Raw genomic sequence first — 27,928 nt, 5'->3', positions numbered from 1 at the left:
GAAATTTACCTTCCACTTTAGCTTATTTACCCACTGGTTCTCTGCTCTTTGGCAAGGATGTAACTTATTTACCCATTTCTAATACACCTTCTGGTGCATTCACTCTGAGGAATACTCCAAGGCTGTTTTTTCAAGTTGTAGCACTGAGATTATCCTGGAAACAAAGGCTTCTTGTATCAGGAGGCTAAGAAAAATGTGTGACTCACTGAGAATGAACCTTAATGGGCATTTCTGGCTTAAATAGACAGTTTGGCCTTCGCTGGTGGTCCACCGGTTAATAATCGGCCAGCCGTGGGACGTCCCTGGTGGTCTAGTGGTTAAGACTGCACTTCCAATGCAGGGTGCATGGGTTTGATCCCTGGTGGGGAACTAAGATCCCACATGCCACGCAGGAAATAAAAAAAGAATCCGCCTGCCAATGCTGGGAACACAACTTGGATCCCTGGTCCAGGAAGATCACAGACCGAGGGGCAGTCATGCTCGGACACCACAACTACTGAGCCTGTGCCCTAGAGTCCGCTCCCCGAGAGCCTGCGCCCCCAACCAGGGACGTCACCACGGGGAGACCCCAGGCTCCTGCAGCTGCTGAGCCCACTCCCCGAGAGCCTGCAGGGAGGGGCATCACCACAGGGAGACCCCAGGCTCCTGCTGCTAGAGGAGGCCCGTGTACAGCGACAAAGACTGAGCCCATAAATGAAAGGGGACCGTTCAAAGGCACTCGTCTGGTACTGCAAGAGGTGAGGGGCAAGGCTTGTCCCCTCTCACCTAGGAGCCAAGGCCACCAAGAAAACAAGAACATACATTAAATTATTAGAAATTTAGAAAACATAGTCTTCGCCCTTCCGTTTGCTGTTGGCTATTGTTGAGTCACTTGTGTCCAGCTCTGCTACCCCATGGCTGCAGCACACCAGGCTCCTCTCCATGGGACTCTCCAGGCAAGAATACTAGAGTGGGTTGCCATTGCCTTCTCCAGGGGATCTTCCCGATCCAGGGATCGAACCCCGCTCTCCTGCATTGCAGGCAGCTTCTTTACTGTCTGAGCCACCGGGGAAGCCCTAACATTAGCATCTCAGAATTGTGGACCACCTCAGTAAGACCACGCAGCACACAGTCTTCAGATGTTCAAGCTCCAGGTTTGGAAGTGAGACCTGGAAAAATCTCTACAGCTTCCCTACCCCGGGCTGGGTCGCAGGAGGGCACAAACTGCCTTCCAGCTCTGTTCACACTTAACCGATCTCCGACAGCCTCCCGAGGAGGTCACATTCCTGGATAATTTGATTTTGCTTCTAATCTCTAGACCTGTAGGGAAAGATGGGTTTTCTTGGGACTAATTTAATGGCTTTAAAGATGAGTTCTGCGCCAGCCAGCTACTGACAAGAAGCAGGGGAGTTGCCACTTCAAATCAGCTTCATCAGATGTCGTTTGCAACCGTAGATCATTCTCTCACCCCATTTAAACTCGAGCTAAATTAGAATATGTTATCTACTGATCGTTTAATTTACTGCTTATTGAATCTTCAATTGGACTGCAGGCAAATGTTCTATTTTAAGTCACAAAGACTTTTCTAATAAAACTGCAGACTTGAACAGGGATGGTGTTTTGTCCTTCACGCTAATTCTGTGCCCTAATTGTGTCCAGATGATGTGCTTCCATTCACAAAAAGGCATCCTGTGGAGTGCTTTGAGTTTCCCTAAGGGCTGAAGCCAGCCATCCCTTCTTACCCCGTCTTTGGGCAAGTTGTTGAACCTCTGAGCCTCTATTTTCCTATCTATAAAATGGGAATTAAGTGCATTCGCCTCTCAGAATTGTGGGTAAAGTCTCCATAAGAATAAATGTGGGGCTTCCCTGGTGGTCCTGTGTTTAAGAATCTGCCTTGCAGTACAAAGGAGGCCGGTTCAGTCCCTGGTCCAGGAAGAGCCCGCATGCTGCAGGCCCCCGGGCACCATGACCACTGAGCCTGCACGCCAGAGCCCGTGAGCTGCAACCACTGAAGCCCACTGCCCCAGAGTCAGTGCTGGGCAGCAGAGAAGCCACTGCAGCAGGAAGCCACTGCAACAGGACCCAGCACAGCCAAAAATAAATAAACAAGCATTTTTTAAAAAGAAGAATAAGTACGAGTTCTTACCATCCCCCCCAAAAAAGTTTGTGAGGCATGAATATGTTAATTGAGTTGAGGAGGGAAAAACCCCTTCACAACGTATAGCAAATCACCACATCATACACTTTAAATATCTCACACTGCTTTCAGTTACACTTCAGTTATGCTGAAAAAAAACTTTAAAAATAAATACCTAACACTTACGAGTTTAAAAAACTAATAATGTAAAAAAAGAAGCTTCTCGCTTGCAGTTGAGTAAATGCTCCGTAAATTCAATTAACTGGCTTGTCTCATTACTGTGGGGAAGATTGAGTCACATTTCCAAGGTGGTTAATCCCCTGGGAATTCCTCGGCGGTTCGGACACCACCCTTTCACTGCAGAGGGCCCAGGTTAGACCCCTGGATTCAGGAACTGAGATCCTGCAAGATTTGGACGCCAGCCATCAGGACTGTCACCGCTGGCATATTTCCAACGTGGCCAGAGGGGGAGACCCCCTGTGCAGAGGGGGGGCTGTCTGCGCAAGGCTTCTCACCTCACCGCCCACGTCACACAGACGGCCGGGTGCCAGGGGGCGGGCCACCAACACGGGACAGGCAGGTCCTCTTCCCACCTCCTCCCTGCCGGGGAAACTGCAAGACAAACTGCTGAAACTCCCCTTTATCTGTCTAGACAGCAATCATCTTGTCATGGGGTTTGTCACTACATGAGAAAATCCCTTCTGTTGCAAAGATATAGTGAAACTAGGGAAATGGAGAAGTTAGGTGACGCTCTGTAGTAAACCAGGCCAGATAAGTGCATTCTCAAGCCTTTTGCCACTGGGCCTGCTACCCGAAAACTGGGTTTGCCTCTTGGGGAGTGTCAAGCCAAAAGATCCGGATTAGGAAAGATTTATTCCTTGCAGAGAAAAGAGAACACCAGGGATCTATCTCCCCCCAAAGTAGCATCTTCCCAAACAGCAACACTAGGGAAGTTTTAAGCTAAGGGTACACGCAAACTCATGAAGGGGCTTGGGCAGTCAACAGAGTCCAAGATTTAGTTGATTGAAGTCACAAGGGTCGGAGAAGGTCGACGTCAGGTTCCAGTTGATCTGGTGGTTGAGCATTTCAGGCTAATTGTCACCACTGATACAGAACTGAGAGTCTTTACAATTGATATATTATCTTTGCTAGTGTTACTTCTCTTGCTGAATAACAATCCTTTATTCTTTTGTTCCCTTAAGGTCACTAGTTACTGAGACCTGGTCTAGGACAAGCATCGTGGACAGGCTTTGATCGCAGAACAGCTTGGGCCAAAAAGGTCTCTCTTATGTCCAGAAAGCCATGCCTGATGCTCTTCCCCCAGGGCTCCCCTATGCTATCGGATTACAGAACCAGGTACATATGTCCTTCCTGTGGGTCCCCGAGGGAGCAGCAGCCACAGAAGGGAACCTCCTCATTGGGTCCTGGCCCACAGACCGCCTGACGACCACAGGAAGAGCCGCTTCCCCAAAGGTGACCCTGGGCAGATGCAGGGCCTCCCAGATCCTCTGTGGTTTGGAAGGAAGCCTCCTTTGGCCTCCTCCCATAAAGACCGTGGACCACGTGGCAGGTGTGTCTCCTTCCCAGATGGTTCAGAGGTTGCAGTCTCTTAAATGCCAAGCGAAACTGAAAGAGTTAGTCAGTCGTGTACGGCTTTGTGACCCCGTGGACTGCAGCCCGCCAGGCTCCTCTGTCATGGAATTCTCCAGGCAAGAATACTGGAGCGGGTGGCCATTCCTTTCTTCAGGGAACCTTCCCAACCCAGCAATCATACCCAGGTCTCCTGCATTGCAGGTGGATTCTTTACCATCTGAGCCACCAGGGAAGCCCTAAAGAGCAGTATCAAAAATAAGGGACAAATCTTGAGATGCAGTCCCCAAGCCCCCTGCTTTTAGGAAGATTTAGTCCAGTGCCAGGGTCTCATGAAAGCAGCTGGCTCCTGCCACCTCATTTCAAGAGTTCATTTCACAGATGAGGAGAGAGGCTCAGAGAGGAAAGTGACTTTTTAAGGCTCTCACAGTAGACACAGCTGATGCGCATCCAAACCCAGGTCTCCCCGGGGCCAGGCCCAGCCCTTTGCCACTGTACCACACAGTCTCCTGGTAGGGGCATCTGAACAAGTCATTTATGCAAAACCAGCCATCCAGCCTGCCACAGAAATCAGGGTTCCCTGGTTAACTGGTCTGCACAGGCACCTACTAAGTTCTGAGGGAGGAAATGGGGGCTCAGAGGAGTAGGCTGCCCTCCCTGGAGAGTCTGCAGAAGAAATGGGTCTTCTCACCTGAACCGAGGGAAGCCGGCCCCACCCCCCGGTGGCAGCCTGCTCCCCCAGCCCCAGCCGAGCAAATGGCGCCACTGCTCCCCACCTGCTCAGAGCAAACTCAGTGAGGAGAGGCACCTTTGATTCCACACCTGCACCTCCACCTCCCATTCATCAGCAAGTCCTGCCAACACCGCCCCCTTTATCAAACGTATGGACGGAGTCTCTGGTATGTATCAGACACTGCCAAGGCCTTCTCTGCCTTCCCCTGGAGTCTCTCCCCGCACCAGTGCTCCTCATCACAGCTCTGTCTCCTTGCAGCCCTTTCCCCTTTAGGTTACTCTGGAGTTTTCCTCTGCTGGCCCCTGGCTGCCGCCCATGTCTGTTTGTTCACCCTTCTGTTCCCAGCTCCGAGAGCAGCTCCTGGCATTGCAGAAATGCGTAATGATGCACTGGGCCCAGTTCTGGTCTCTATGTGACCCTTCCTGGTTTGCCCTGGAGCCCGGGGTCTTTAATCCTTTGGAGATCCTTAGTCCAGAAGCCATGACCCCCAGGTCAGGGGACACCATGTCTGAGCCTGTAGCGATGGGACAACGTGCTAACGCCGCATGCCAGCCCGGAGCCCTGGTGCTTTTCCCGGGCTTCCTTGTTCCCACCTGTGCAGGCTTGTCTGCAGTATGCTGTGAGGCTTCTGAGATCCAGGTTATGCCTCTATTTCTTTACTTTAAAATTCTTATCTATTTATTTTTGGCTGTGCTGGGTCTTGGCTGCTGCGCCCAGGCTTCCTCTGGTTGAGTGGGGCGTCTCTCTCGTTGCAGGGCGCAGGCCCCTCTGCGGCGGCTTCTCTTGTTGCAGAGCACGGGCTCTAGGCACACGGGTTTCAGTGGCTGCAACATGTAGGCTGAGTGGTTGTGTTGTGTGGGTTTAGCTGCTCCGAGACACGTGGGATCTTCCTGGACCAGGATCAAACCAGTGTCCCCTGGGCTGCGAGGCAGGTTCTTAACCACTGGACCGCCAGGGAAGCCCTAACCCTAACCCTGCCATTCCTCTGGCACGTCAGAAGCATTCTGTGCGTCACTGCCGAGCCGCCCCGCGCTCTGCAGGGGCGTCTCTGAGCCTGTGAGTCTCTGGGCAGGTGTGCCTTCTTCCTTTGACATTTATCCAGTGGTGCCAGACATTGTCCCAAGTGCTTTAGATACTTTTCCTCTTGTAAGCCTCACAATAGTATCAAGCAGGTATTGCTCACGTCAGACACCCTCCTAAAGGTCAATAAATGACTTCCCTGGTTGTCCAGTGGTTAAGACTTTGCCTTTCAACTTGGGTGGGGTGTATTTCACCCCTGGGTCGGGGAGCTAAGCAGCATAAAACAAAAGCAACATTGTAACAAATTCAATAAAGACTTTAAAAATAGTCCACATCAAAAAATAAATAAATAAAATGTAACTATGCTTTAAAAAGAAAAGAAAGAAACCTGAGACCCAGGCCCAGTGGCTTGCCCAAGGTCACAGAGCCCAGAAGAGGGGGCGCAGCTTGAACCAGCGTGCCTTGTACCTAATGGAGAGGCGGGGTGGCGGCCTGGTCTTACCTGTGCGTCTGCTAAGGGTCGGGCTCCCAGGTGTGGGCGTCTGGTATCTAAGCATCACCTCTGTGTGTGAATCTGAGCTGTGTCTGCCTTCCGGGAGTCTGGCCTGTGTATGCGAACCCACGTGTGTCTGACGTGGTTGTGTAACAAGGCCGCGCTGTTTCCCCGGGTGCCCTCGTGTAGCTGTGTCACAACCCTGCACGCGAATCTGGAGGGCAGGGCAGGGCTGCGCACTCGCACGTGCATCTGTGGACTAGTTCTCTGAGTGCGCCTGTGCTCATGCGTCTGAGGGTCGTCCTGTCGGCTCCCCGTCTTCCCCTCGCTGTGCGCCTCTGCCCCAGGGTCCTCGCCTCTGTCTCCGGGCGCCCAGGCCCTGCGCCCTGCGGGGCCGGCTCAGACGACAAGTCCCGGCGGCCCGCGGGGCGCGCGGACGCAGAGGGCGGGGCGAGGCCGGCTCGGACTACAAGTCCCGGCAGCCCGCGGGGCGCGTGGACGCAGAGGGCGGGGCTCGGCGGGGCGCGGGGCGGGGCTCGCGGGGGGCGCAGACCCGACTGCGGCACGGTGGCCGCCGCTCCCTCTTCCCGGTCCTGCAGGTGCTGCGGGCGGCCCAGCTCCCCCGCGCCCCGCGCCCCCGGCCTTCCGCCTTGGCCCCTACCGCAGGGCCTCGCGACGGCCGCGCCGGCGATGAGCGCGAGGAGCCGCCATGAGCGCAGGTGAGCGCGCCGCCGGGGCAGAAGGGACCCGGGCGCGGTCCACTGTCTTTGAGAGACCCCCACCGCGGGAGCGGCCCCCGGACACCTCCGCGCCGGGCCCCCCCACCCCCGACACCCCCGAGCCGGGCACCCCCCGCCCCGACTCCAGATCTCAGAGAGGCCGGGAGCCCGGGGTGGTGCCTTCCTAAAGCCCGGGCGGCTTAGCGCCCGGCGCCGCCGTGCAGGGGGTTAACCCGGGCGCGGGCCTCCCCGTGCGGAGACCGGCGTCCAGATGGGAGAGGCGTGGAGGTCGCTGCGTCCGGGCCTCTGAGCAGGTGTTCCTTTGGGCTGAGTAAATGAATGGAGCTGGAGGAGCCAAGGATTCCTGAATCTCTGGACTGGAGTGCCCTGGGGTACAAATGTCACTTCAGGCCTCCAGAGGAAGCCTCAGTGCCCCTGTCCACGGACCACACCATCCAATTCACCTGTTCCTAGCCGTGTGTCTGGAGACCACCTAGTTTAAATCCCGTCTGCTGCGAAGGGGACCAGTAGACCTCCGGTGTTTAGAGAGTGCTCATTTCCCAGCCAAGGGCCACCAACACCCGAGCATCCTCTCTGCCCCTTCAGACCCTTCAGGCCCCTCCCTTCTGTTTCCCACCTCACTCCCCCAGCCCTGACTCTAGAGCGCAGACCGGCTGAGGGACTGTGGCTCTTGGACTCCAGATCCAAAGGTCAGGGAGCCCCTGGCAGGTTGTCCCTGACTCAGCCTGGCCCGGGAGAGGAGCTTCTGGGCTGCAGGAGAAGGGCAGCGAGGGAGGAGGCTGCCCTGGGCCTCCGCCGGGTCATCAGCAGGAAACCAATGCTTCCGCAGGAAACAAGAGGTTCCCAAATAGTTTTGACTCCAGCCCTCAGCTCTGCAGTGCTCGTGGCATTGCCCCGGGGCTGTGGAATCAGACTAGGTCAAGTCTAGTCTTGACCACTCAGAGCTGTGTGGCTTTGGACATGTTAATCAACCACCCTGAGCCTCATTGAAATGGGGATCCTAATCCTTACTTTCTGAGAGGTGGCTGTGAGGGTGAACGGGAGGAATGTGTTCATTCAGACCCACTCATTTCCAGCTTCACCCCTTTCAAGCTCTATGAGCCTGGGCAAGGGACCTTGAAGCTGTGTTCCTCAGTTTCCCCAGCTGTAAAGTGGGATGATAACAGTCCCTCCCTCAGAGGGTTACGCATGAAGATTGGTTGCTGTTATTGAAAAGAGCAATGCCGTCATTTGTGAAAGTATGCTCATCCCAAGCAGCTAGTGGTCCCGAAAGAGATCAGACGCTGCCCTGACCTTCCTGTGCCATCCCTGGGGAGCCTGAGACGCGAGAAGATATAAACAAAGCCTCCTGAGTATTTTGACAGGTGTCCTGCAAAAGCGGGCCCTGGACTTGACCTTGCTGGGAATCTAGAGTGTTCCACAGATGTGACTTCCTCCTTCAAGCTGCCTTCCTCCTTCCCTAGGTTGACTGGGAGAAGTGATGAGTGTGTGATAGACACAAGGAAGAACTTCCAGAGGGAACATTGTTTAGATCCCGGGGGAAGCGAGATGGTGAGGGCAGCTCCAGGTGGGCTCTAGCGGGGCCCTTCAAGACGAGGCTGGTCCCTCTGCACCTGCCAGCTGGCCCAGGGCCGGAGAGGGACTCAGCGACCCTTGCCCGTTGCTTCCCTGCCCTGTTATGCCGAGGTCTGCAGCCTTTCACTCATTCGTTCATTCAGTAGGTTCTAGGTGCTGTAAGCAGGAGCGGGTGACGCCTGTGCAGGCCTGACGCGCTGCTCTCAGCGGAGGCGGGAAGTGGGCAGAGAGGACTTTGGAGTAATGCCCTTTCCAGTTGTAAGACAAGTTGGTGGGCATCACGCTGCAGCCCCGTCCCCAGCCCGGCCACTGGCCGGGGCGTGGAGGCCGCGGAGTGGCTGCTGCACGCACAGCTATGGGTTTTCAGACGGGTCGATGGGAGCGTGGAAGGGAGCCCGAGAAATGGGTCGGGGCAGAAGCCACACCTCCTTGGCAGAGGAGCTGGTGACGCCCTCCTGCACAGGCCACGCTTCAGGAACTTGCAGGCCACGCTTCAGGAACTTCAAACACCCCCTGGGCCGGCTGCCTCGGGCTTACCATCCTGGAGAGGGGGAAGCCGGAGAGGCTGAGGCCCTTGTGAAAGGTCACCAATGGGGACAGCAGTGATGGCAGGCATGGTGCTGCGGTTAAGAGCGGGGACCCTGCGATCACACTGCCTGGATCACATCCCACCACCCGCTGGCTGCGTGCCCTTTGGGCGACTTACTCCACCCCTCCGGGCCTCAGTTTCTTAATCTGTAAAATAGGGATAAAAGCAGTTCCCAGTTGACAGTGTGGTGAGGAATGAGTGAATCGAAGTGTGTCAAGCCCTTGAACAGTGCCTGGCCTGTGTCAGCCCCCTTTGTTGTGGTGGTGGTTTTGGGTTTTTTTTTTACCTTGCAGCTTGCAGGGGATCTTAGTTCCCCGACCAGGGATTGAACCAGTGCCCTCTTCAGAGGAAGCACAGAATTCTAAACCCTGGACCTCCAGGGAATTCCCCCTTGAGGTGCTCTTCCCCTTATACCTGTGGTCAGCCCTGAAGGGGAGAGACCACCCACTTTGCCCCCTCAGGAGGCGGGTCTCCAGGGCTGGCGGGGGCTCTGATGGGAAGGCCAGCAGGGACTGTGGTCTTTGAAGCAGGAACAGGAAAAGGGCTGAGCCTGCCGGGGGCCCAGGCCCCAAGAGCCGGGCCGCCAGGCTGGATGGGTCCTGAGTGCCCAGTGTCCTGCGCCAGGGCGAGCCGCCTGCTCCCCACCTGCAGCCACAGAGGCGCACAGGCCCGCAGAGAGAGGAGGGCCGCCCACAGAGAGCAGAGGACTGGGCCCTTTGCTGTCTGCGCTGCCATCGGGACGGGTGGAAATGACGTCCTGACAAGCCTCCCTCAGAGGCCGACTGGGCTGGGGCCAGGAAGCAAACAGGACCACCCCCGGGGGTCTCTGTGAGCCCCGGGGCGGAAGGCTGACCAGGCCCAGGTGATTGAGAGCTGCAGGCTTCAAGTGTGTGTGCGTGCATCTGTGTGTGTGTGTGTGTGTGTGTCTCTGTGTGTGTGTGTCTCTGTGTGTGTGTGTCTGTGTCTGTGTGTGTCTCTTTGTGTGTGTGTCTCTGTGTGTGTCTCTGTGTGTGTCTGTGTGTATTCCCCAGACTAGGCCCTTCCTGGAGCTGGTGGCAGCTCCATAGATTTCTGAGTCACCCAGTGGATGGGTGGATTGGCCGTGGTGGAGCCTGGGTGTATGTGGGTTTTGAGTCATCTTGTTGAGAGAGGCTTCAGGCAGCCCAGGCGTGTGCCGGGCTCTCCGATGGTGCCCACTGCCCCCAGAACACAGGATCTGGGCTGTGACTTGCTGGCTCCGCCGTCGCTTGGGGGCCTTTGTGGCTCAGCCTCAGTTCCCCCGTTTGCTCACACGGGAAAGATAAGCAGCTCCTCGTCGTGTTGCTGGAGAGTGAAAACTCATTCCTGCGGCAGGTTCAACCCAGTCTTGTCACCCGGGAGGTGCTTAATGGATGTTGGCAGTTCTGACTGGTCATTACTGTAATAATTATTATCACCATCCTTAGGTGGAGGCGTGGGGGCCGGAAGAGGAAAGAATAGACTGTCTGGTCTGATCTCATGGGCTTTAAAATCCTACCTAACGTCTCTGAGCCTAACTTTCTTCTGTAAAAAGGGGGTAGTTACTGTGCTCACGTGGCAGGGTCACTGTGTTACTCACATAAGAAGCAACGGGAACAGAGCTCACACGTTGTGGGTCTTTGGGAAACGCTGGCCCTCCTGGCTGCCTTGGGGTTTGGAGCAACTGCAGAAACCTGAGTGTTTGGGGGCAGAGCCCCTGAGGGGCTGGGGCTTGCAACGGGATCAGCTGCCTGGGACACCTTGGGTTTGTTGGGTGGGACCTTTAGCTCAGGCCTCTGCAGGGTTCTGTCTGGAGAGGCGGGGAAGGGAGCCCAGAAACTCAGCAGGCTGCTCCCCACCTGCCTGGCTTCCCACCCCCTGCAGCGAGCTCTTCCCGGGAAGCATGCAGCTGCCCAGCACCACCGCCTTCATGCGCGCGGGTCTGGGAGGGGCTCGGGCATTGTCATGTCTTAACAGCTTCTCCAAGAGGTCTGGGGACCACAGTTGGAGAAACCCTGGCAGAGGCTGGGAGCCGTGAGTCCTACCCCTTCCAGGGCCCCAGATCGCCCCCTGTCTGCCTGCTCTGCTAGGACCGTAGCTCTACAGTAGGGGAAGCAGGAGAAGAATGATTTCTGCAGGAGAAATGCCCACCATGCTTCCCCGAGCCTCAGTTTACCCATCTTTAAAATGGGCCCCTTCCTCACAGAAGGAAGCTGCCCGCTGTTCACCTAGGCCCTGGGGGCTTGCTCAGCTCATTCCCCGCCCCCAGCCCACCCCCAGTGATGGGGTTCTTCCCTTCTCCCCCTCATTTCACCCTCACAGTGAGGCTGCCCTTAACGTTTTATTGGTCCGGATTCTCAGTGTGAGCGGATTCTCAGTGTGAGCGGATTCTCACGGCCAGGCCTGTGCTGGGCGTGAAGGTTAATCAAGGATGAAGAGCCCTGTCCCTGCCCTTGGGGTGGAGACCAGGTGCCAAGTGGGGCGCAGCGCTCCCAGGAAGCCAGCGGCTGGATGTGTGGGTGCTGGCAAAGCCGGGTGGGCCCGGGGCCCTGACTCTGGGCCACAGCCAGTCAGAAATCAGCGGGGGCACAAGGAAGAAAGACGCTGTGAGCGAGAGCCAGCAGGACATGGAGAACAGAGCCGGGAAGACTCAAGTTGCTGGGTGTATCAGCTTAAGTTGTGTTTAATGAAGGAGGAGGAGCCCCCCACTAAGGACGTTTCCCCTTCTGCCCACAGACAGCAGCCCGCTCGTGGGCAGCACGCCCGCCGGTTATGGGACCCTGACGATCGAGACATCTGCAGATCCCCTCAGCTCCTCAGCTTCATCCGTGGTACGTGGGTGGGGGGGGAGGGTCCCCGGGGCACAGTGGTTAAGCACCCGCCTGCCGCCGTGGGGGACGCGGGAGGCGTGGGTTCGATCTCTGGGTCGGGAAGGTCCCCCGGAAAGGAAATGGCAGCCCGTTCCAGTGTTCTAACTTGGGAAGTCCCACGGACAGAGGAGCCTGGCGGGCTGCAGTCGTGACCTGGGGGGTCTCAGAGAGTCGGATGTGACTGAACACGCGTGCATGTGGACGGGGAGGGGCCGGCGAGCCCGGGTGGGGGTGGGGCAGCCCGCCCAGCCGCCCAGCCGCCCTGGCCTTATCCTGCCGCGCAGAGGCTCAGCGGTTACTGTGGCAGTCCGTGGAGAACCATCAGCTATCACGCCGTGGTCTGGATGCTGGCGGGGCTCCCATTGCTGCTGTTCCGGTGGAAGCCCCTGTGGGGGGTGCGGCTGCGGCTCCGGCCCTGCACCCTGGCCCGCGCCGAAACACTCGTCATCGAAACAAGAGACAGAGAGGTGCGTGGGCGGGGCGGGGCGAGCCTGGAGCGGGTGGGTGCCGGTGCGTCGGGCTCGGGGGTGCAGGACGCCTGGGTTCCCGTTGCAGCCTGGCTGCTGACATTCTGTGGGGCCTGACACGGGAGCATCTCCTCCCTAGACCTCAGCCTTCCCATCTGAGCAGTGGGCAGATGGGGCAGGGCAGGAGGTCCCCCAGATCCTTGATCCCTCCCTCCTCCATCGGGGACCACCTGGCCGTGGGGTGGGACCGGGGAGGGAAGGGATCGCTTCCCGGGCCGAGTCCATGCCTCTGTGTTCCAGGATAGTTCGTGGCAGCTCTGTACGGTCCAAGTGCAGACGGAAGACATCTGTGCGGACGGGTGAGGCAGCCTCGTCCCCCTTCCAAGGAGCCCTGCTCCCACTCTCCTCCCACGAAGGCACCGACCCGGGCTTCCCGTCCCAGGGTGGGGACCGGGTGGTGGGGACAGGGGGGTGCTGGGCCGGCCCGGGGTCCACAGTAACCCCAGCCCCTCCGCAGCCTGCAGCCACCCCCACAGACGCGGGCAGAGGACGGCCGGAGCCAGGCGGCTGTGGGGGCAGAGCCGGAGGACGCCTGGAAGGACACCACGGGGCTCCACAGGCCCGAAGAGCCGGTAAGTGGACAGCAGGGCTCCGGACACGCCCTGCCCGTCCCAGGGCCCAGTTTCACACCCTCTGCTATAAGAGCTGGCCTCCACTGTGCTCCAGGCACCTCTGGTTCTCCTAAGAGGCCAGGATACCGGCTGATCACCTTTCTTATTTTGAATTTAGTTTATTTTTTATTCATTTTTTAAAATTAATTATTGGCTGTGCTGGCCCTTAGTTGCAGCCCGCTGGATCTCTTCGAAGTTGCCTGACCAGGGGTGGAATCCCGGCTCTTGCGTTGAGAGCGAGGGGTCCCAGCCATTGGAGCCCCAGGGAGTCCCTGCTGGATCACCTCTTGCATTCCCACCCCTCTCCCGCCGCCCCGCCTGCTGCCCGCCCCCCAGGTGCACACCCCCGCGCCTCGCCCGTCTCCGCCGCCCCCCCCGACGCGCACACCTCTCTCTGTCCCCGCTCCAGCGAAGGCTGCGCTACTACGTCTTCCGGGGCCAGCGCTACGTCTGGATGGAGACCCAGCAGGCCTTCCGCCAAGTCAGGTGGGCACCGCGGCTGCGCTGGGCCGGGCAGAGGAGGTGGTGGGGGGCTGCCCCGCGTGGACTCCGCTCTCAGCTCCAGGCCTCGACCCCCGCCACCCCGGGCAGGTCACGGAGCCTGTTAGGGCCTCAGTGTTTCTGTTTCTAAGTAAGTCGTGAAGGGGATTCTGGCCTCGAGTCCCGGGTTTTACTGCGGTTGTTTATTTCGGGCTGTGCTGCGTCTTCGCCGCTGGGGGCGCTGTTTTCTAGTTAGGGCGGCGCCTTCTTTTGTAGCGGGAGGCCTGGTTGCCCCGGGGCTCGTGGGGTTTTCCCCGACCAGGGCTAGAACCTGTGTTCTCTGCGTTGGCAGGAGGGCTCTCAACCGCTGGGCCACCAAAGAAGCCCCATCCTAGCGCTGTTTAGAATGCAAAGCACGCACTTGGGGCACAAGGCTTGACCCAGCACCCGGCCCACGGTGGCAGCGCTGGATGCGGACCTCCTGGCGCAGAGCTGGGTCTTGTAGCTGCTCTGCCACCTACTAAGGGCTTGGGAAACGCAAGCTCACTTTGTGTCTGAGTTTGAGCCCCGAGAAGCAGACCGCAAGACAGGATTCAGGTGCAGGGAGTCTGGAAGGTGACGCCAGGAGACGCCGGGGACAGGAGGCAGGGAAGAGGAGGCAGCGTGGTGGGCTCGTCGTGGGCGCCCCGGGCGCAGGCCTCAGGGGTCCCTTTAGCTAGTGACGCGCACACGCCTGGGGGTGCCCTCACCCAAGGAGCAAACCGGGGGGCCGTCCCCGTCCTCTCCCGGCCGTCACTGGTCACGCAGTGCGCGACCTCGGGGACGATTCTGGCCTTCCTGGGCCGTGTGCAGAGCGTGCTCACACAGCCAGGAGGACCCTGAAGCCACCACACGTGGTTGCAGTAAAAGGCAGCGCGCCCAGGGGTGAGCGCCCCGCGGGCGTGCGGATGCCCCAGGAGCCCCCGCTGGGAGAGACCAGGAGTCACAGCCGTGTTTGTGGCTCAGTCGGTGTCTGAGCACTGTGCAGACCTTCCCCCATCGACCCCACCCGCAGCCCCGGGACGTGGTGCTGTCCCCGGCTCCATCCTGCACGTGAACATCTGAGGCCAGAGAGGCTAAGTGACCTACCTAAGGCGGCATCTTTTTTTAAGAGTTGCTTTAACAAAATTTATGCCAACTTTATCTATATATATATATATGTGTGTGTGTATTTCAAACTCAGAGCGGCAGGCACACAAACTGTTAACGGAGGACTTGTAACAATGCTTAAAATATGTTATGCATGTTTTACTCATTCTGGCATTGATGTCAGTAAATAATAGCGGCACTAAATGTCCCTGAACAATAGCAGCTGTTGTCCCTGCTAAGTATTTTCATCATCTCTCATTGTTTTTCTTGGGTGACAGGTTTTGAGGCCCAATCAGAGGAACAAAAGGGGAAAGTTAGGGCTTCCCCGGTGGCTCAGGCAGTAAAAAATCTGCCTGCAATGAAGGAGACCTGGGTCCAATCCCTGGGTGGGGAAGATCGCCTGGAGGAGGGCATGGCAACCCACTCCAGTGTTCTTGGACAGAGGAGCCTGGTGGACTGCCATCCACAGGGTGGCAAAGAGTCAGGCATGACTGAGCGACTGACACTCACTTCTTTCAAGCCCAGAATTAGTGTGGGACGAGCTTTCTCCAGGGGGCTGGGGTGGAAGAGGTGGTCCAGGAGCAGGGGCACTCAGCCCCCGCCGCCTGCTCAAGCCCCCCTCCCCTCCCCCAGCCTACTGGACCACAGCCGCACCTGTGATGACCTCCGCCGCTCTAGCGCTGGCCTCAGCCTGCAGGACCACACCGTGAGGTGGGAGCTGCCTGAGGGCTGGGCCTCTGTCTTGCACCCTGGGGTGTAGCCTGCCTCCAGTCTCCTGCCTTCCCTGGCCTCAGTCTCCCCGGCTGTGAAGTGGGGCCCTCCATCCCCGCCGGAGGGCCCAGCTGCCCGCCTCCCATCTGACGGCTCTGTCACCCACCTACAGGAAGGCCGTCTATGGCCCCAACGTGATCAGCGTCCCGGTCAAGTCCTATCCCCAGCTGCTGGTGGACGAGGTAGGGCTGTCCCAGCCTCGCCCCAGCTCTGGCCCTGTGTGACCTGGACCGGGGGCTTGCTCTCTCTGGGCCCCTTAGCAGAGGCAGGTCCTGCCTGCTGTCCTCTTCTCGGCAGTGGAGATGACTCAGATCCTACCCCAGTCGGCTCAGGGAGAGGGATCAGAAGTTCTGGTCCAGGCTGGGCTCAGAGGCCATGACACACCACATGGCCAGGGCTCCCGCTTTGCTGAGAGCCAGGCTCCAGCGCCTGGGTCCTTGCATGCATTGCCCACCTTCCTGCTCCCACAGCCTCGTGGCAGAGACACTTTTCACACGCGAGGAACTGGAGCTTCCGTCTGGGGGAGACGGGCAGGGTCACATGGAATGGAGGGAAGCCGGTGCCCGACACACCGGGAGTACGGGCTGACACGGCCCTTGAGCTGGGGCGGACGCCGGCAAGACAGGGGAGGCCCGGAGCCCGGCCTGGTGCAGCCGTCAGCCGCGCAGAGACTGAGTCAGGCAGAGACTGAGCCCTCCGTGCCCCAGCGCCCCTGCGGCACGATGGAGCTGGCAGCAGTGGCCTGCGGAGCTGCCCTCACCCTTGTGTGACAGGCGGACAGTGTGCGTGGTGGGGGCCTGGCCTGCAGACCTGTGTCCCCTTAGAGCGGGGAGCAGGGCCAAGGGAGTTAGGGCGGGACCGACCAGGAGCCGGTCTGCCTTCCGTCCTTCGGAGCCGTCGGTCCCTCTGCTCTGGGGCTCAGGAGGCCCCGCCTGGAGCTGGTCACCCCCGGGGAGCCCTGGGCCCTGACACTGCCTCCCCGCCCCCCCAGGCACTGAACCCCTACTATGGGTTCCAGGCCTTCAGCATCGCGCTGTGGCTGGCCGACCACTACTACTGGTACGCCCTGTGCATCCTGCTCGTCTCCGCTGTCTCCATCTGCCTGTCAGTCTACAGGACCAGAAAGGTGGGTGGGCGGGGCGGCAGGGACGGGGCAGGCTTCCCCGGGACCTCCGCCCACCCGCGCCCTGCTGTCCGCCTGCCCACAGCAAAGCCAGACCCTGAGGGACATGGTCCAGCTGTCTGTACGGGTGTGCGTGTGCAGGCCTGGGGGAGGTAAGAAGCCGGGGAGGAGGGAGGCTGGGGGAGGGGAGGAGGCAGTGGCCCCCCGCCCCCAGCCCTGCTGACCCCCGGCTTGCCCGCAGAGGAGTGGGTGGACTCCAGCGAGCTGGTGCCCGGAGACTGCCTGGTGCTGCCCCAGGAGGGTGGCCTGATGCCCTGTGACGCGGCCCTGGTGGCCGGCGAGTGCGTGGTCAACGAGAGCTCCCTGACAGGTCAGCCCCTGCCCCGGGCGCTGCCCCCCACCCCGGCCGCTGAGCTCCTCTGCCTTTCAGAACCGTCTTAGCTGGAGCTCTCTTCCCCCTTGCTCTCAGGTAACTGTCCTGACCTCACGGCTTCCCGCCCCACAGGCCCCGGGGAGGCCCTGCTGCCTCGAGGCAGCCGCTTGGGCTGGAGTCAGTCTCTGTGGTGGTTTGAGTACATGAGTGACAGAGCTGGTTGCAGTGACCCCAGTGGACAGACAGCAGCACCTTCCCCGACCCTGGCCCCCCAGCTTTTCCGGCTCCCTCGAGAGACGGTTCCTGGGCCAAGACTGCTTCACTGTGCCTCTGTTCTGCGCGCTCTGGGCCTCAGTGTTCCTCTCTGTGAAATGGGGGCAGTGACTCCTTCACACGCAGTTAGAAGAGCTGAGTGAGGCCCAGGGCTTCCGTAACTGTTCTCTGCTTAGGGCTCGATCTGGTTGGTGGGGGGCCGCCTGGGCCTCATGCCATGTACCCCCCAGGGGAGAGCGTCCCAGTGCTGAAGACGGCCCTGCCTGAGGGCCCGGCGCCCTACCTCCCGGAGGCCCACCGGCGGCACACACTCTTCTGCGGGACCCTCATCTTGCAGGCCCGGGCCTTCGTAGGACCCCACGTCCTGGCGGTGGTGACGCAGACAGGTGCGAGGCGGGGACTCGGGCAGGGACGCCAGGGTCAGCAGCCGGGGGAGAGGGGACACAGAGCCGGGGGGCGGCTGGGCGCAGCGGGCGGAACCTTGGTGAGAAGGAAGGACCCCCTGAGGGAGAGAGCGGCCCTGTGCTCCCCAGGAGGCCCCTGCCGCGTGGGAAGGGGTCCCAATGTCACCAGATTGGACTTCTTTTCAGCCAGAGCTGCAATCTGGATGTGAAGTAAACCACCCAGCTTGTAGCGGGTGTTACTGGTTCTGTGTCAAGTAAACCTGTGAAGTCTGGGCAGGAGCTGTGGGTCCCCAGCTGGGCGATCACTGACCCCCAGAGCTGTGGGAGGTGTGGGGGCGGGCCAGGTGACCCCTCCTGACCCTTGCTTCCCCTCCCAGGGTTCTGCACAGCCAAGGGGGGCCTGGTGAGCTCCATCCTGCACCCCCGGCCGCTGAGCTTCAAGTTCTACAAGCACAGCATGAAGTTCGTGGCCGCTCTCTCAGTCGTGGGTGAGTGGCCCCCCACCCCCCGCCCTGCAGGGGCCCGGAGCCCGGCCCAGCCCTGCTGAGCCCCTCCTGTCTCCCCAGCTCTGCTCGGCACCGTCTACAGCATTGTTATCCTTCTCCGCAACCAGGTAAGCCTGGGGGGCTGGGGGGCTCCAGGGGGGGCCCACGGCCCACCCGGGCTGGCCCTTGGCCCTGACAGCGCCTCCCGCCAGGTGCCCCTGGGCGAGATCGTGATCCGGGCCCTGGACGTGGTGACGGTGGCCGTGCCGCCCGCCCTGCCGGCCGCCATGACCATGTGCACGCTCTACGCCCAGAGCCGGCTGGAGAGCCAAGGCGTCTTCTGCATCCACCCACCGCGCATCAACTTGGGCGGCAAGCTCCGGCTGGTGTGTTTCGACAAGGTAGGGGCCGCGGGGACGCCGACGTCACGGTCGGGCCCCCCACACACACCCCTCACCCCGCAGCGCTGACCAAGGTCCCCGCTGCCAGCCCGTGGCCCCTGCTCTGAGCACTGGCCCCCACCCTGTGTCCTGGGAGGGAGACACTCAGAGGCGCCCTTCACCCTCCACTCCACCTGTGTTGTGCTCACGTTCTGAAACGCGAAATGTCTGAAATCACCTAATTTGCTTGAAGACCGCTGAGGGCCTACTGGGTACCCAGCGTGCATGCTAAATTGCTCAGTCGTGTCCAACTCTGTGCAACCCACGGACCGTAGCCCGCCAGGCTCCTCCGTCCATGGGATTCTCCAGGCAAGAGTACTGGAGCGGGTTGCCATGCCCTCCTCCAGGGGATCTTCCCCACTCAGGGATTGAACCTGTGTCTCTTCTGTCCCCTGCATTGGCAGCCGGGTTCTTTACCAATAGCACCATCTGGGAAGCCCCTGGGTACCCAGGGCTGCTGGCAACACGGGGGATCCGGCAATCAGCCCCTCAGAAATGTGCCAGCCACCAGGATGAGTGAAGCAGGGACCAGGGAGAGCTGCAGACGGCGATGGGCTCTAGGGAGGGAAGGGAGGGGGTACATGGGAGGAGGCGGCGGGGGACGCCCTTAGAGAGAGGGCAGTCGGGGCTCCTTGAGTCCCGCAGTGATCTTTGAGGGGTTGTCCCCGCCGCGATGAGAGCGGGGCTGGCCCGGCGGAGGGGGTACGCCGTGTGGCTCCTGGCTCCTTGGAGGAACAGACCATGGGAAACAGTGAGGAGCCCTGGCTGACCGAGGGTTGGCAGCCCTGGTGAGCAGGCTGCATGGTATCCGCGCAGTTTGTTTCTGGCTGTGATGAGTCCTCGTTGCAGCGAGCGGGCTGCTCTTTGGCGGTGTGCAGGCTTCTCGTTGTGGGGCGTCTCCTGTCTCAGGCACCTTTCTGCGCGGCGTCTCCCGCCGCAGGGCATGCTCAGTACTTGTGCCGCACGAGCTTAGTGGCCCACGCCATGTAGGACCTTCCCGGACCCGGGATCGAGCCTGTGTCCCTGCGCTGGCAGGCGGGTTCTTATCGCTGCACCCCCAGGGAAGCCCCGGGTGTTATGTAAACTGAAAGAGTGGAGCGTGGTCAGATCGCAGAGTTCCCAGGCTCGTGAAAGGGCCAGTGTGGAACTGAGCCTCTGAAGCACAGTGCGGGGAATGCAGGAATCCTTTCACCCCATTCATCCATTCATTCATTCCTTCATCTCCCTGGGAGCCGGGCATAGCCAGGCCCTCTGGTGCCACAGTGGACAAGTGGCAAGGTATAACGAGGCTGTGGGTGGGAGCCCCGAGGAAGCAGGCTCCCTGGAGGGAATGATGCCAGAGAAGCCCCGGAGCCTGGGGGGGCATCCTGGCCAAGGGACCCGCTTTACCAAAGGCCCAGGAGCACAGAGACCTCTTCTGGCTCCAGCCCTGGCTCCTGGGGCTCCCAGGGGCCCCCCCAGCGGTGACGTGGGTGCCCAGCTCAGTAGGACAGCTCACCTAGGACTCGCCACTGACCTGCCCGCTTGCCCCCTGCAGACAGGTACCCTCACTGAGGACGGCTTGGATGTGATGGGTGTGGTGCCCCTGAAGGGGCAGGAGTTCCTGCCGCTGGTCTCGGAGCCCCACCACCTGCCTGTGGGGCCCCTGCTCCGGGCACTGGCCGCCTGCCACACCCTCAGCCGGCTGCGGGACACCCTGGTGGGCGACCCCATGGACCTCAAGATGGTGGAGTCGACTGGCTGGGTGAGGAGCCCAAGCAGGTTCGCCCCCGCCTCTGGGTACCCAGGCCTTCCCTGAGACCCCTGGTCTCCACTGTGGGACTCCCAGGGGGTCTCTCTCTCACCCACCACCAAGAACAGCAGAGGCCACGGCCTGTGCCGACCCTGTGCCAGCGCTCTGCTGCAGGGGCCTCATCTGGGGGTGGGGGGGAGCTTAAGAGCTGCCTCACCGGGAGGAGATGGGGAGGTTTGGAATAACGTGTCCAAGGTCACCAAGTGAAAGTGAAAGTGAAGTCGCTCAGTCGTGTCCAACTCTGCGACCCCGTGGACTGTAGCCCACCAGGCTCCTCCGTCCATGGGATTCTCCAGGCAAGAATACAGGAGTGGGTTGCCATTTCCTTCTCCAGGGGATCTTACTGACCCAGGGGTTGAACCCAGGTCTCCTGCATTGTAGGCAGACGCTTTAACCTCTGAGCTACCAGGGAAGCCCCCAAGGTCACCAACTAGCTTGTAAATGGCAAAGCCAGAGTTTGAACTCGGGTCCTTCCAACTCTAGAGCCCACATTTGTGACGTCTGTTCCATCCGATCTCCCATCAAGGAAGTCCTCCACGGGTCTAACTCAAGCCTCTCCTACTGCCTCTTTCCCGGGCCCAAGGGTTGGCTGCCCAGGCCAAGCCAGCGTCCAGCCCCTTGATGCCCGCATCCTCTGTCTGCCTCCCAGGTCCTGGAGGAGGGGCCAACTGCAGACGCGACATGTGGGACCCAGGTTTTGGCGGTGATGAAACCCCCGCCCCAGGAGCCCCACCTGCAGGGCATGGTGAGTCTCGGGGGTGCCCGTGGGGCGTGGGGGTGTGGGGGCCCACCGGTCAGTCCTCAGCTGCCCTCCGGCCCTGCAGGAGCCCCCGGCACCGGTCAGCATCCTTGGCCGCTTCCCCTTCCTGTCAGCGCTGCAGCGCATGAGCGTGGTGGTGGCCTGGCCTGGTGCCGCCCAGCCCGAGGCCTGCGTCAAGGGCTCTCCCGAGCTGGTGGCCACTCTCTGCAACCCCGCGACAGGTGAAGGGGCCCCTGGGCTGCAGGTTGGTGGGCGCCCAGCCCCTGCCCCCACCCTGCCCCCTGACCCGCCTGTCCCCTGGCAGTGCCTGCCGACTTCGCCCCGAGGCTGCAGAGCTACACCGCTGCGGGCTACCGCGTGGTGGCCCTTGCGGGCAAGCCGCTTCCCGTCCCAGCCAGCCTGGAAGCCGTTCAGCAACTGCCCAGGTGGGGACCAAGCGCCCGCCTCGCTCATGCAACGCCAGGCCCGGTGCCCTGTGGGGGCTGGGGAGGCACGTGGCCCGCGGCCTCTGACCCAGACCTGCCTCCCAGGGACGCGGTGGAGCAGGAGCTGAGTCTCCTGGGGCTGCTGGTCATGCGGAACCTGCTGAAGCCGCAGACGCCGGGCGTCATCCAGGCTCTGCGCAAGACGCGCATCCGCACCGTCATGGTGACAGGTAGGTACCGCTGGCGGGGCGGGCCCCTAGAGGGCAGGGTGCCCGGTGTCCGCTCCGGGGCATCTCTGCTGGGCTTCTGCTCCTGGTCTGGTCCTCTTCAGACATTTCCAGTATCCTCACGGTTCCCTCCGAGGGATAGTTGTCACCCCAGCTGATGGAGGATGGAGGCAAGGCTAGGCAGGAGTGGCAGCCGGGCACCCACCCGCTGGGTGAGCGCCCCTGAGGGCGGAAGGGCAGGTCAGCCCGGACGGCCTCCCGGTTCTTGGAGGAGGAAAGACCCCAACCAGGGCGACACAGAAGGGCTCAGTGGGTTTTGGTCCTCCCCTTGTCCTCCAGCCCCTGCACACAGAGATACACACGCACGTACACACACAGAGACAGACAGACATATACACACAGAGACACACATACACACACAGATACCCACATATACACACACGTGTACACATAGACACGTACACCCACTCAGACACACACACACAGAGATGCACGTACATACACACAGGTGTACACACAGACACGTACACCCCCACACACACAGAGAGACACACAGACATGTACACACATGTACACACATACACACAGAGACATACACATGTACACATACACACACACATGTACACACAGACACGTACACCCACTCAGACACACACACACAGAGATGCACACATACACACACGTACACACACATGTGTACACACAGACACGTACACCCCACACACACAGAGAGACACACAGACATGTACACACACGTGCACACACATACAGAGACATACACATGTACACAGACACACACACACATACACACACAGATACCTACATACACACACACGTGTACACACAGACACATGCACCCACTCAGACACACACACAGAGATGCATACATGCACACACGTACACACACATGTGTACACACAGACACATACACCCACACACATACACAGAGACACAGAGACATGTATACAGACATGTACACACACACAGAGAGAGACATACACATGTACACAGACATGTACACACAGAGAGACATACACATGTACACAGACACACAGAGACACACACACACAGACACAGAGAAGGGCTCAACAGGTTTGTGTCCTTCCCTTGTCCTTCCACCCCAGCACACGTACACACACGCACATTCACAGACACAGACACGTACACACACATGTACACACATGTGCACAGACATACATGTGCGCAGACACAGACACGTACACACACACACACGGAAGGGCTCAATAGGTTTGAGTCCTTTCCTTGTCCTCCCACCCCTACACACACACAGACACACACACACACACACGTGCACACTCCTCCTAGCAGAGTCCCACAGCATTAAATAGTATATGTGGAACGCGAACTCAGGCTCCCCACTCTCTCCTAAGACCAGTATTCAAAACTTAACTAGTTTGCTTATTGGCTGCACTGGGTCTTTGTTTCTGCACTCGGGGACACGGAAGGGCTCAACAGGTTTGTGTCCTTTCCCTTGCGCTCCCGCCCCTCCACACACACACACACGCGTACACACACACACATGTACACACACAGACACACGGAAGGGCTCAATAGGTTTGTGTCCTTTCCCTCATGCTTCCGCCCCTCCACACACACACACTCTTCCCAGCAGACCCCACAGCGTTAAATAGTACGTGTGGAACTGGAACCCACTCCCCCGCTTTCCCCTGAGACCACCCTGAACGTCTGCTGGCCCACGTCCTGGCTGCGCGTCGTTTCTGGGTCTGTGTCAGGCTCTCTGGCTGCAGCGAGCAGGGCGGCTCTCGCTGCGGTGCGCGGGCTCCTGTGGCTCCTCCGTGGCGCACACGCTCCGGGAGCCCGCGCTTCAGCAGTTGCGGCGCACGGGCTCGGTTGCCCCATGGCGCTTGGAACTTTCCCAGACAAAGGGTCAAACCCGTGACCCTGCGTTGGGAGGCAGATTCTTAGCCACTGGACCACCAGGGAAGCCCTCTCCTAGGCCCTTTGACACACAGTTTTATAGATGAGGAGACCCAGGTTCAGAGACCTTGGCGCCCTGCCTGAGCTCGCTCAGCCAGTCCTAGTGGACGGAGTCCGTCCAGCCTCAGTTTTCCCCGCTATACACACGTCGGGTTAGGATGGCCCCCCAACAGCAGCCGGACCCTGACCTTGCCCCGTACCCCCAGGGGACAACCTGCAGACGGCGGTCACGGTGGCCCAGGGCTGCGGCATGGTGGGCCCCCGGGAGCACCTGGTTATCGTCCACGCCGCCCCCCCTGAGCAGGGCCAGCCTGCCTCCCTTGAGCTCCAGCCAGTGGAGTCCTTCGCAGCCACAAACGGGGCCCAGGTGAGGCTGACCCCGAGTTCCAGCCACAGCCCCCCACGCCCCCACCCCTGTGTCACCTGCCCCAGGCCCTAGCTCTCAAGGGGGCAGGGGGCACTGAGCTGAGCTTCCCGGGCCCCCAGGATCCTGACCAGGCCGCCAGCTACACCATGGAGCCAGACCCCCGGTCCAGCCACCTGGCCCTGAGCGGGTCCAGCTTCGGCGTCCTTGTGAAGCACTTCCCCAAGCTGCTGCCCAAGGTAGGGCCGCCCCGGGGTCCCCCGGCCACCCCACCCCCCGCCTGCTCAGCTGCCTCCTCCGGGCTGCCTCAGCCCCTCCCACCTCCCTGCGCCCCCAGGTGTTGGTCCAGGGCACCATCTTTGCCCGTATGGCGCCCGAGCAGAAGACAGAGCTGGTGTGTGAACTGCAGAAGCTCCAGTGAGTGCTTGCGGGTGGGCCGAAAGGGGTGGCTGGCCTGTGGGCCCTGGGTCCGTCCTGCTAACAGGCACCCCAGCCCTTGATGTCTGCGGGGGACGGAGTCCAAGAGTCCCTGCAGATACCGAAACGCACAGGTGCTCAAGACCCTTTCGTAAAATGGCCTAGTACTCTCGGCCCTCTGCGTCCGTGAACTTAGGCCCCGCAGACACCTTAACTGCACCTGTTTGCTGGGGCACACGGCACCCCATTCCCGAGCATTTCCCAGGCACCCTGCGGGCAGGGGGTGCAGCCAGCCCCCTGCTGTGCCTGCAGGCCCCGGGGCGGGGGGTCGTGTCCCAGCCACAGAGGTCCCTGTGGGCCCAGAGCTGGCGGGTGAGCTGGGCCGCCCACCCTCCGGTCCCACCAGGTACTGTGTGGGCATGTGCGGGGATGGCGCCAACGACTGCGGGGCGCTGAAGGCGGCGGACGTGGGCATCTCGCTCTCTCAGGCCGAGGCCTCGGTGGTCTCGCCCTTCACCTCGAGTGTGGCCAGCATCGAGTGTGTGCCCATGGTCATCAGGTAAGGCAGGCCGGGTGCCGGCAGGGGCCGGGGGGGTGCTGGGCGGGGCCTGGACTCCCCACACCCATGCCCGCTCCCCAGGGAAGGCCGTTGTTCCCTGGACACGTCGTTCAGCGTCTTCAAGTACATGGCCCTGTACAGCCTGACCCAGTTCATCTCTGTGCTGATCCTATACACGGTGAGTGTCTCCTGGGCCCTCGGCCGGGGGGTGAGGAGCCAGCAGGTTCTGGGATAGTTGGCGTGGCCGCAGATCCTGCTCTAGCCACGTGGCGTGGGCACCGTGGGTCTCAGAGGCGAGGATTGTCTGAGATGGTGAAAGCGCTGAGCCCCTGGTGCACAGTAGGTCCTCAGAAACCAGAGCAGCTGTCCTGGGCTCGCGTTACCCCGCCCCCCCACTCCCCGGGAGCTTCTACCTGCAAGGAGACTAAGGCAGAGCCCGGGCTGGGGTGAAGGAGGCGGCGGCCTCTCTCCCACGGAGCGACGGTTCCGCACATGCCCTGACCCGGACCTCAGCTGTGCCCCCAGCATCCTGCCAGCGGGCATCGTCCCCTCTCTGCTGGGAGCACACACTGAGCACCCCCCAGAAGCAGGTGATGCCACGGGCAGCGGAAGCCTTGTGCTGGCTTCTGCCTCGTGTCCACCCACAGCCTTGGGAGGGTGGGAGCTCTGGGTCTTCCAGGACCGCCTTCAGGCTGGGTGCTCCCATCAGACGGAGGCCGCCCAGGTCAGCGGGCACACCTTCCCCAGACCCGCAAGGGGCTCCGGAGAGGCAGGGCGCCAGGACGCCTCCCGCAGCAGAGCTTTTCAGGGCAGGGTGGGTCCTCCCGGCAGACTGGGAGCTGTCCTGCCTCCTCCCCGCCGGCAGGTCAACACCAACCTGGGTGACCTGCAGTTCCTGGCCGTGGACCTGGTCATCACCACCACGGTGGCCGTGCTCATGAGCCGCACAGGGCCGGCGCGGGCTCTGGGGCGGGCGCGGCCGCCCGGGTCCCTGCTAAGCGGGCCGGTGCTCGGCAGCCTGCTGCTGCAGGTGGCCTTGGTGGCCGGCGTGCAGCTGGGGGGCTACTTCCTGGCTGCAGCCCAGCCCTGGTGAGTAACGGGAACCGGTCCGCGTCCCCCCTGCGGCCTGTCCCCCTCCCCGCGTTCCCTCACCCCAGGCGCTGTGCCCCCAGGTTCGTGCCCCTGAACGGGACCGTGCCCGCACCGGACAACCTGCCCAACTACGAGAACACGGTGGTCTTCTCCCTGTCCAGCTTCCAGTACCTCATCCTGGCCGCCGCCGTGTCCAAGGGGGCGCCCTTCCGCCGGCCTCTGTACACCAACGGTGCTGCTGCGCTGGGCAGGGATGCGCTGGATGAAGGCGGTGGGGGGATGTGCTGGATGAGGGCGGGTGCGCTGGACGGCGGGGACACGCTGGACGAGGCGGGGACGCTCTGGACGAGGGGGGTGCGCTGGACGGCAGGGACACGCTGGATGAGGGGGGGACGCGCGGATGGCGGGGACACGCTGGACAAGGGGGGGACGCTCTGGACGAGGGGGGGAAGCGCGGACGGCGGGGGCGCACTGGATGAGGGGGGATGCGCTGGACGTGGGGGATGCGCTGGACGGGGGCGGCGTGCTGGACGATGGGCTGGGGGGCTGGTGCCCGCGGGGCCCCCTGACCTGATGGGCTCCGTCCCCCCCCCAGTGCCCTTCCTGGCGGCCCTGGTGCTCTTGGGCTCCGTCCTGGTGGGCCTCATGCTGGCCCCGGGGCCCCTGCAGGGGCCGCTGACGCTGAAGAGCATCACCAACACCCGCTTCAAGCTGCTGCTGCTGGGCTTGGTCGCCTTCAACGTCGTGGCGGCCTTCATGCTGGAGGTGGGGCCCGCCCAGGGCTGGGGTTGGGGGGCCCTGGAGGTGGGGGGGCCTCGGCCTCAGCTGCCCCTCGCACCGCCCTGTCCCCGCAGAGCCTGCTGGACCAGTACCTCCCTGGCTGCCTGCGGCAGTTCCGGCCCAAACGGGCCTCCAAGAAGCGCTTCAAGCAGCTGGAGCAGGAGCTGGCGGAGCGGCCGTGGCCACTGCCCACCGGGCCCGTAAAGTAGCGCCCCCCGCCGGCCCCGTCAGGTAGTGCTGTCCGCCGGCCTGCGCCCTGCACACTGGACCTGCTGCCTCTGAGCCTCGACCGGACCCCAGAGCCCCTCCGCCATCCCCCTCCGTAGCCCCGAGCCCGCGCCTTCCCGCCTCCCCCGGGGAGACGCTAGCTACCTGCGTCCCCACTCCGGACATTCCATGTAGATGACGGCTACCGCCCCAGGCAGAGCCGCTGTCCACGTAGCAAATAAAGTCATCCTATTTTCCTGGCCGTGCCTGTCTGCTGCCTGACACCACAGACCTGGGTACCCGCTCGTGTGTCTGCTCCTGGCATCCCCTGAATTTTTCGAATGACGGTGGAGCGCCCCTTTCTGCGCTTCCGTGTCCTCTTCTGACAGTAATAGTTCCAGCTCACGCGCGTGCGCAGTGCTCTGTTCAGCGTTTTTATGTATCGTCATTTAATCCTTAGGACTGTGGAGTACCGTTCCTCCCCTTCTTCTTTCAGGTTTTATTTTTTATCGTGCCACGAGGTTTGCAGCATTTTAGTTTCCCAGCCAGGGATCAAACCCCGGGCCCACAGCAGTGAAATCACGAAGTCTTAACCACTGGACCACCAAGGAGTTCCCAGCGCCCCTTTTACAGATACGGAACCTGAGGCTTAGAGGTCGTGCAGCACATAGTCAGAGCTGGGACCAGGTCACTTTGACCCGGGAGTCTACGCTCTTAACCTTTCTACCCTCCTGTGGAGACAAGAGAGAACAGGATGTCTCAGAGGAGGCCAGCGCCTACGAGGCGTTAACGGGGGCAGCTCCCTGCTTTCCCAGCCGCCACATCCTGGGCTGTGTTTGCGGTCCAGCCCCTCCCTCACATGAAGATTCAGGCTCAGCTAGAACCATGTACACTGTCCCCCAGGGGAGGGTGGGTGCTCCTGACGTCATCCCAGCAGTGGGGCCTTGGCCGAGCCCCGCCGTAGAGATGCGGCTGGTCATCCAGTCATCTGTGCTGGGCGGGGGTGAC

At 61.0% G+C, this 27,928-nt stretch overlaps 1 protein-coding gene across 3 annotated transcripts; it reads left to right on the top strand.

The window, feature by feature from the left end:
* Positions 1-6,463: 6,463 nt before the first annotated feature.
* ATP13A2 (ATPase cation transporting 13A2) lies at positions 6,464-27,182 on the top strand. Of its 3 annotated transcripts, none has more exons than XM_043444690.1 (29): positions 6,465-6,671; positions 11,590-11,684; positions 12,008-12,190; positions 12,491-12,549; positions 12,708-12,822; positions 13,271-13,347; positions 15,103-15,180; positions 15,353-15,422; positions 16,259-16,366; positions 16,449-16,515; positions 16,605-16,733; positions 17,240-17,395; positions 17,791-17,901; positions 17,980-18,026; positions 18,111-18,299; positions 19,876-20,082; positions 20,780-20,875; positions 20,955-21,111; positions 21,195-21,315; positions 21,421-21,545; positions 23,708-23,868; positions 23,988-24,104; positions 24,203-24,282; positions 24,689-24,841; positions 24,923-25,019; positions 25,707-25,930; positions 26,014-26,165; positions 26,529-26,698; positions 26,788-27,182. In XM_043444690.1, exons 1-29 carry the CDS (start codon positions 6,662-6,664, stop codon positions 26,920-26,922), a joined length of 3,489 nt encoding a protein of 1,162 aa, XP_043300625.1. In that variant the 5' UTR covers positions 6,465-6,661; the 3' UTR covers positions 26,923-27,182. The 3 variants fall into 3 exon arrangements, with proteins under 3 accessions (XP_043300626.1, XP_043300625.1, XP_043300624.1); XM_043444689.1 differs by having other exon boundaries at positions 16,232-16,366; XM_043444691.1 differs by lacking the exon at positions 25,707-25,930 and having other exon boundaries at positions 6,464-6,671; positions 16,232-16,366.
* Positions 27,183-27,928: the final 746 nt, after the last annotated feature.

The sequence above is a fragment of the Cervus canadensis genome, chromosome 24 (assembly GCF_019320065.1).
Source record: "Cervus canadensis isolate Bull #8, Minnesota chromosome 24, ASM1932006v1, whole genome shotgun sequence".
NCBI lineage: Eukaryota > Metazoa > Chordata > Mammalia > Artiodactyla > Cervidae > Cervus > Cervus canadensis.
Note: the sequence above shows the minus strand (reverse complement) of the source record. Positions and strands in the feature narration are given on the sequence as shown.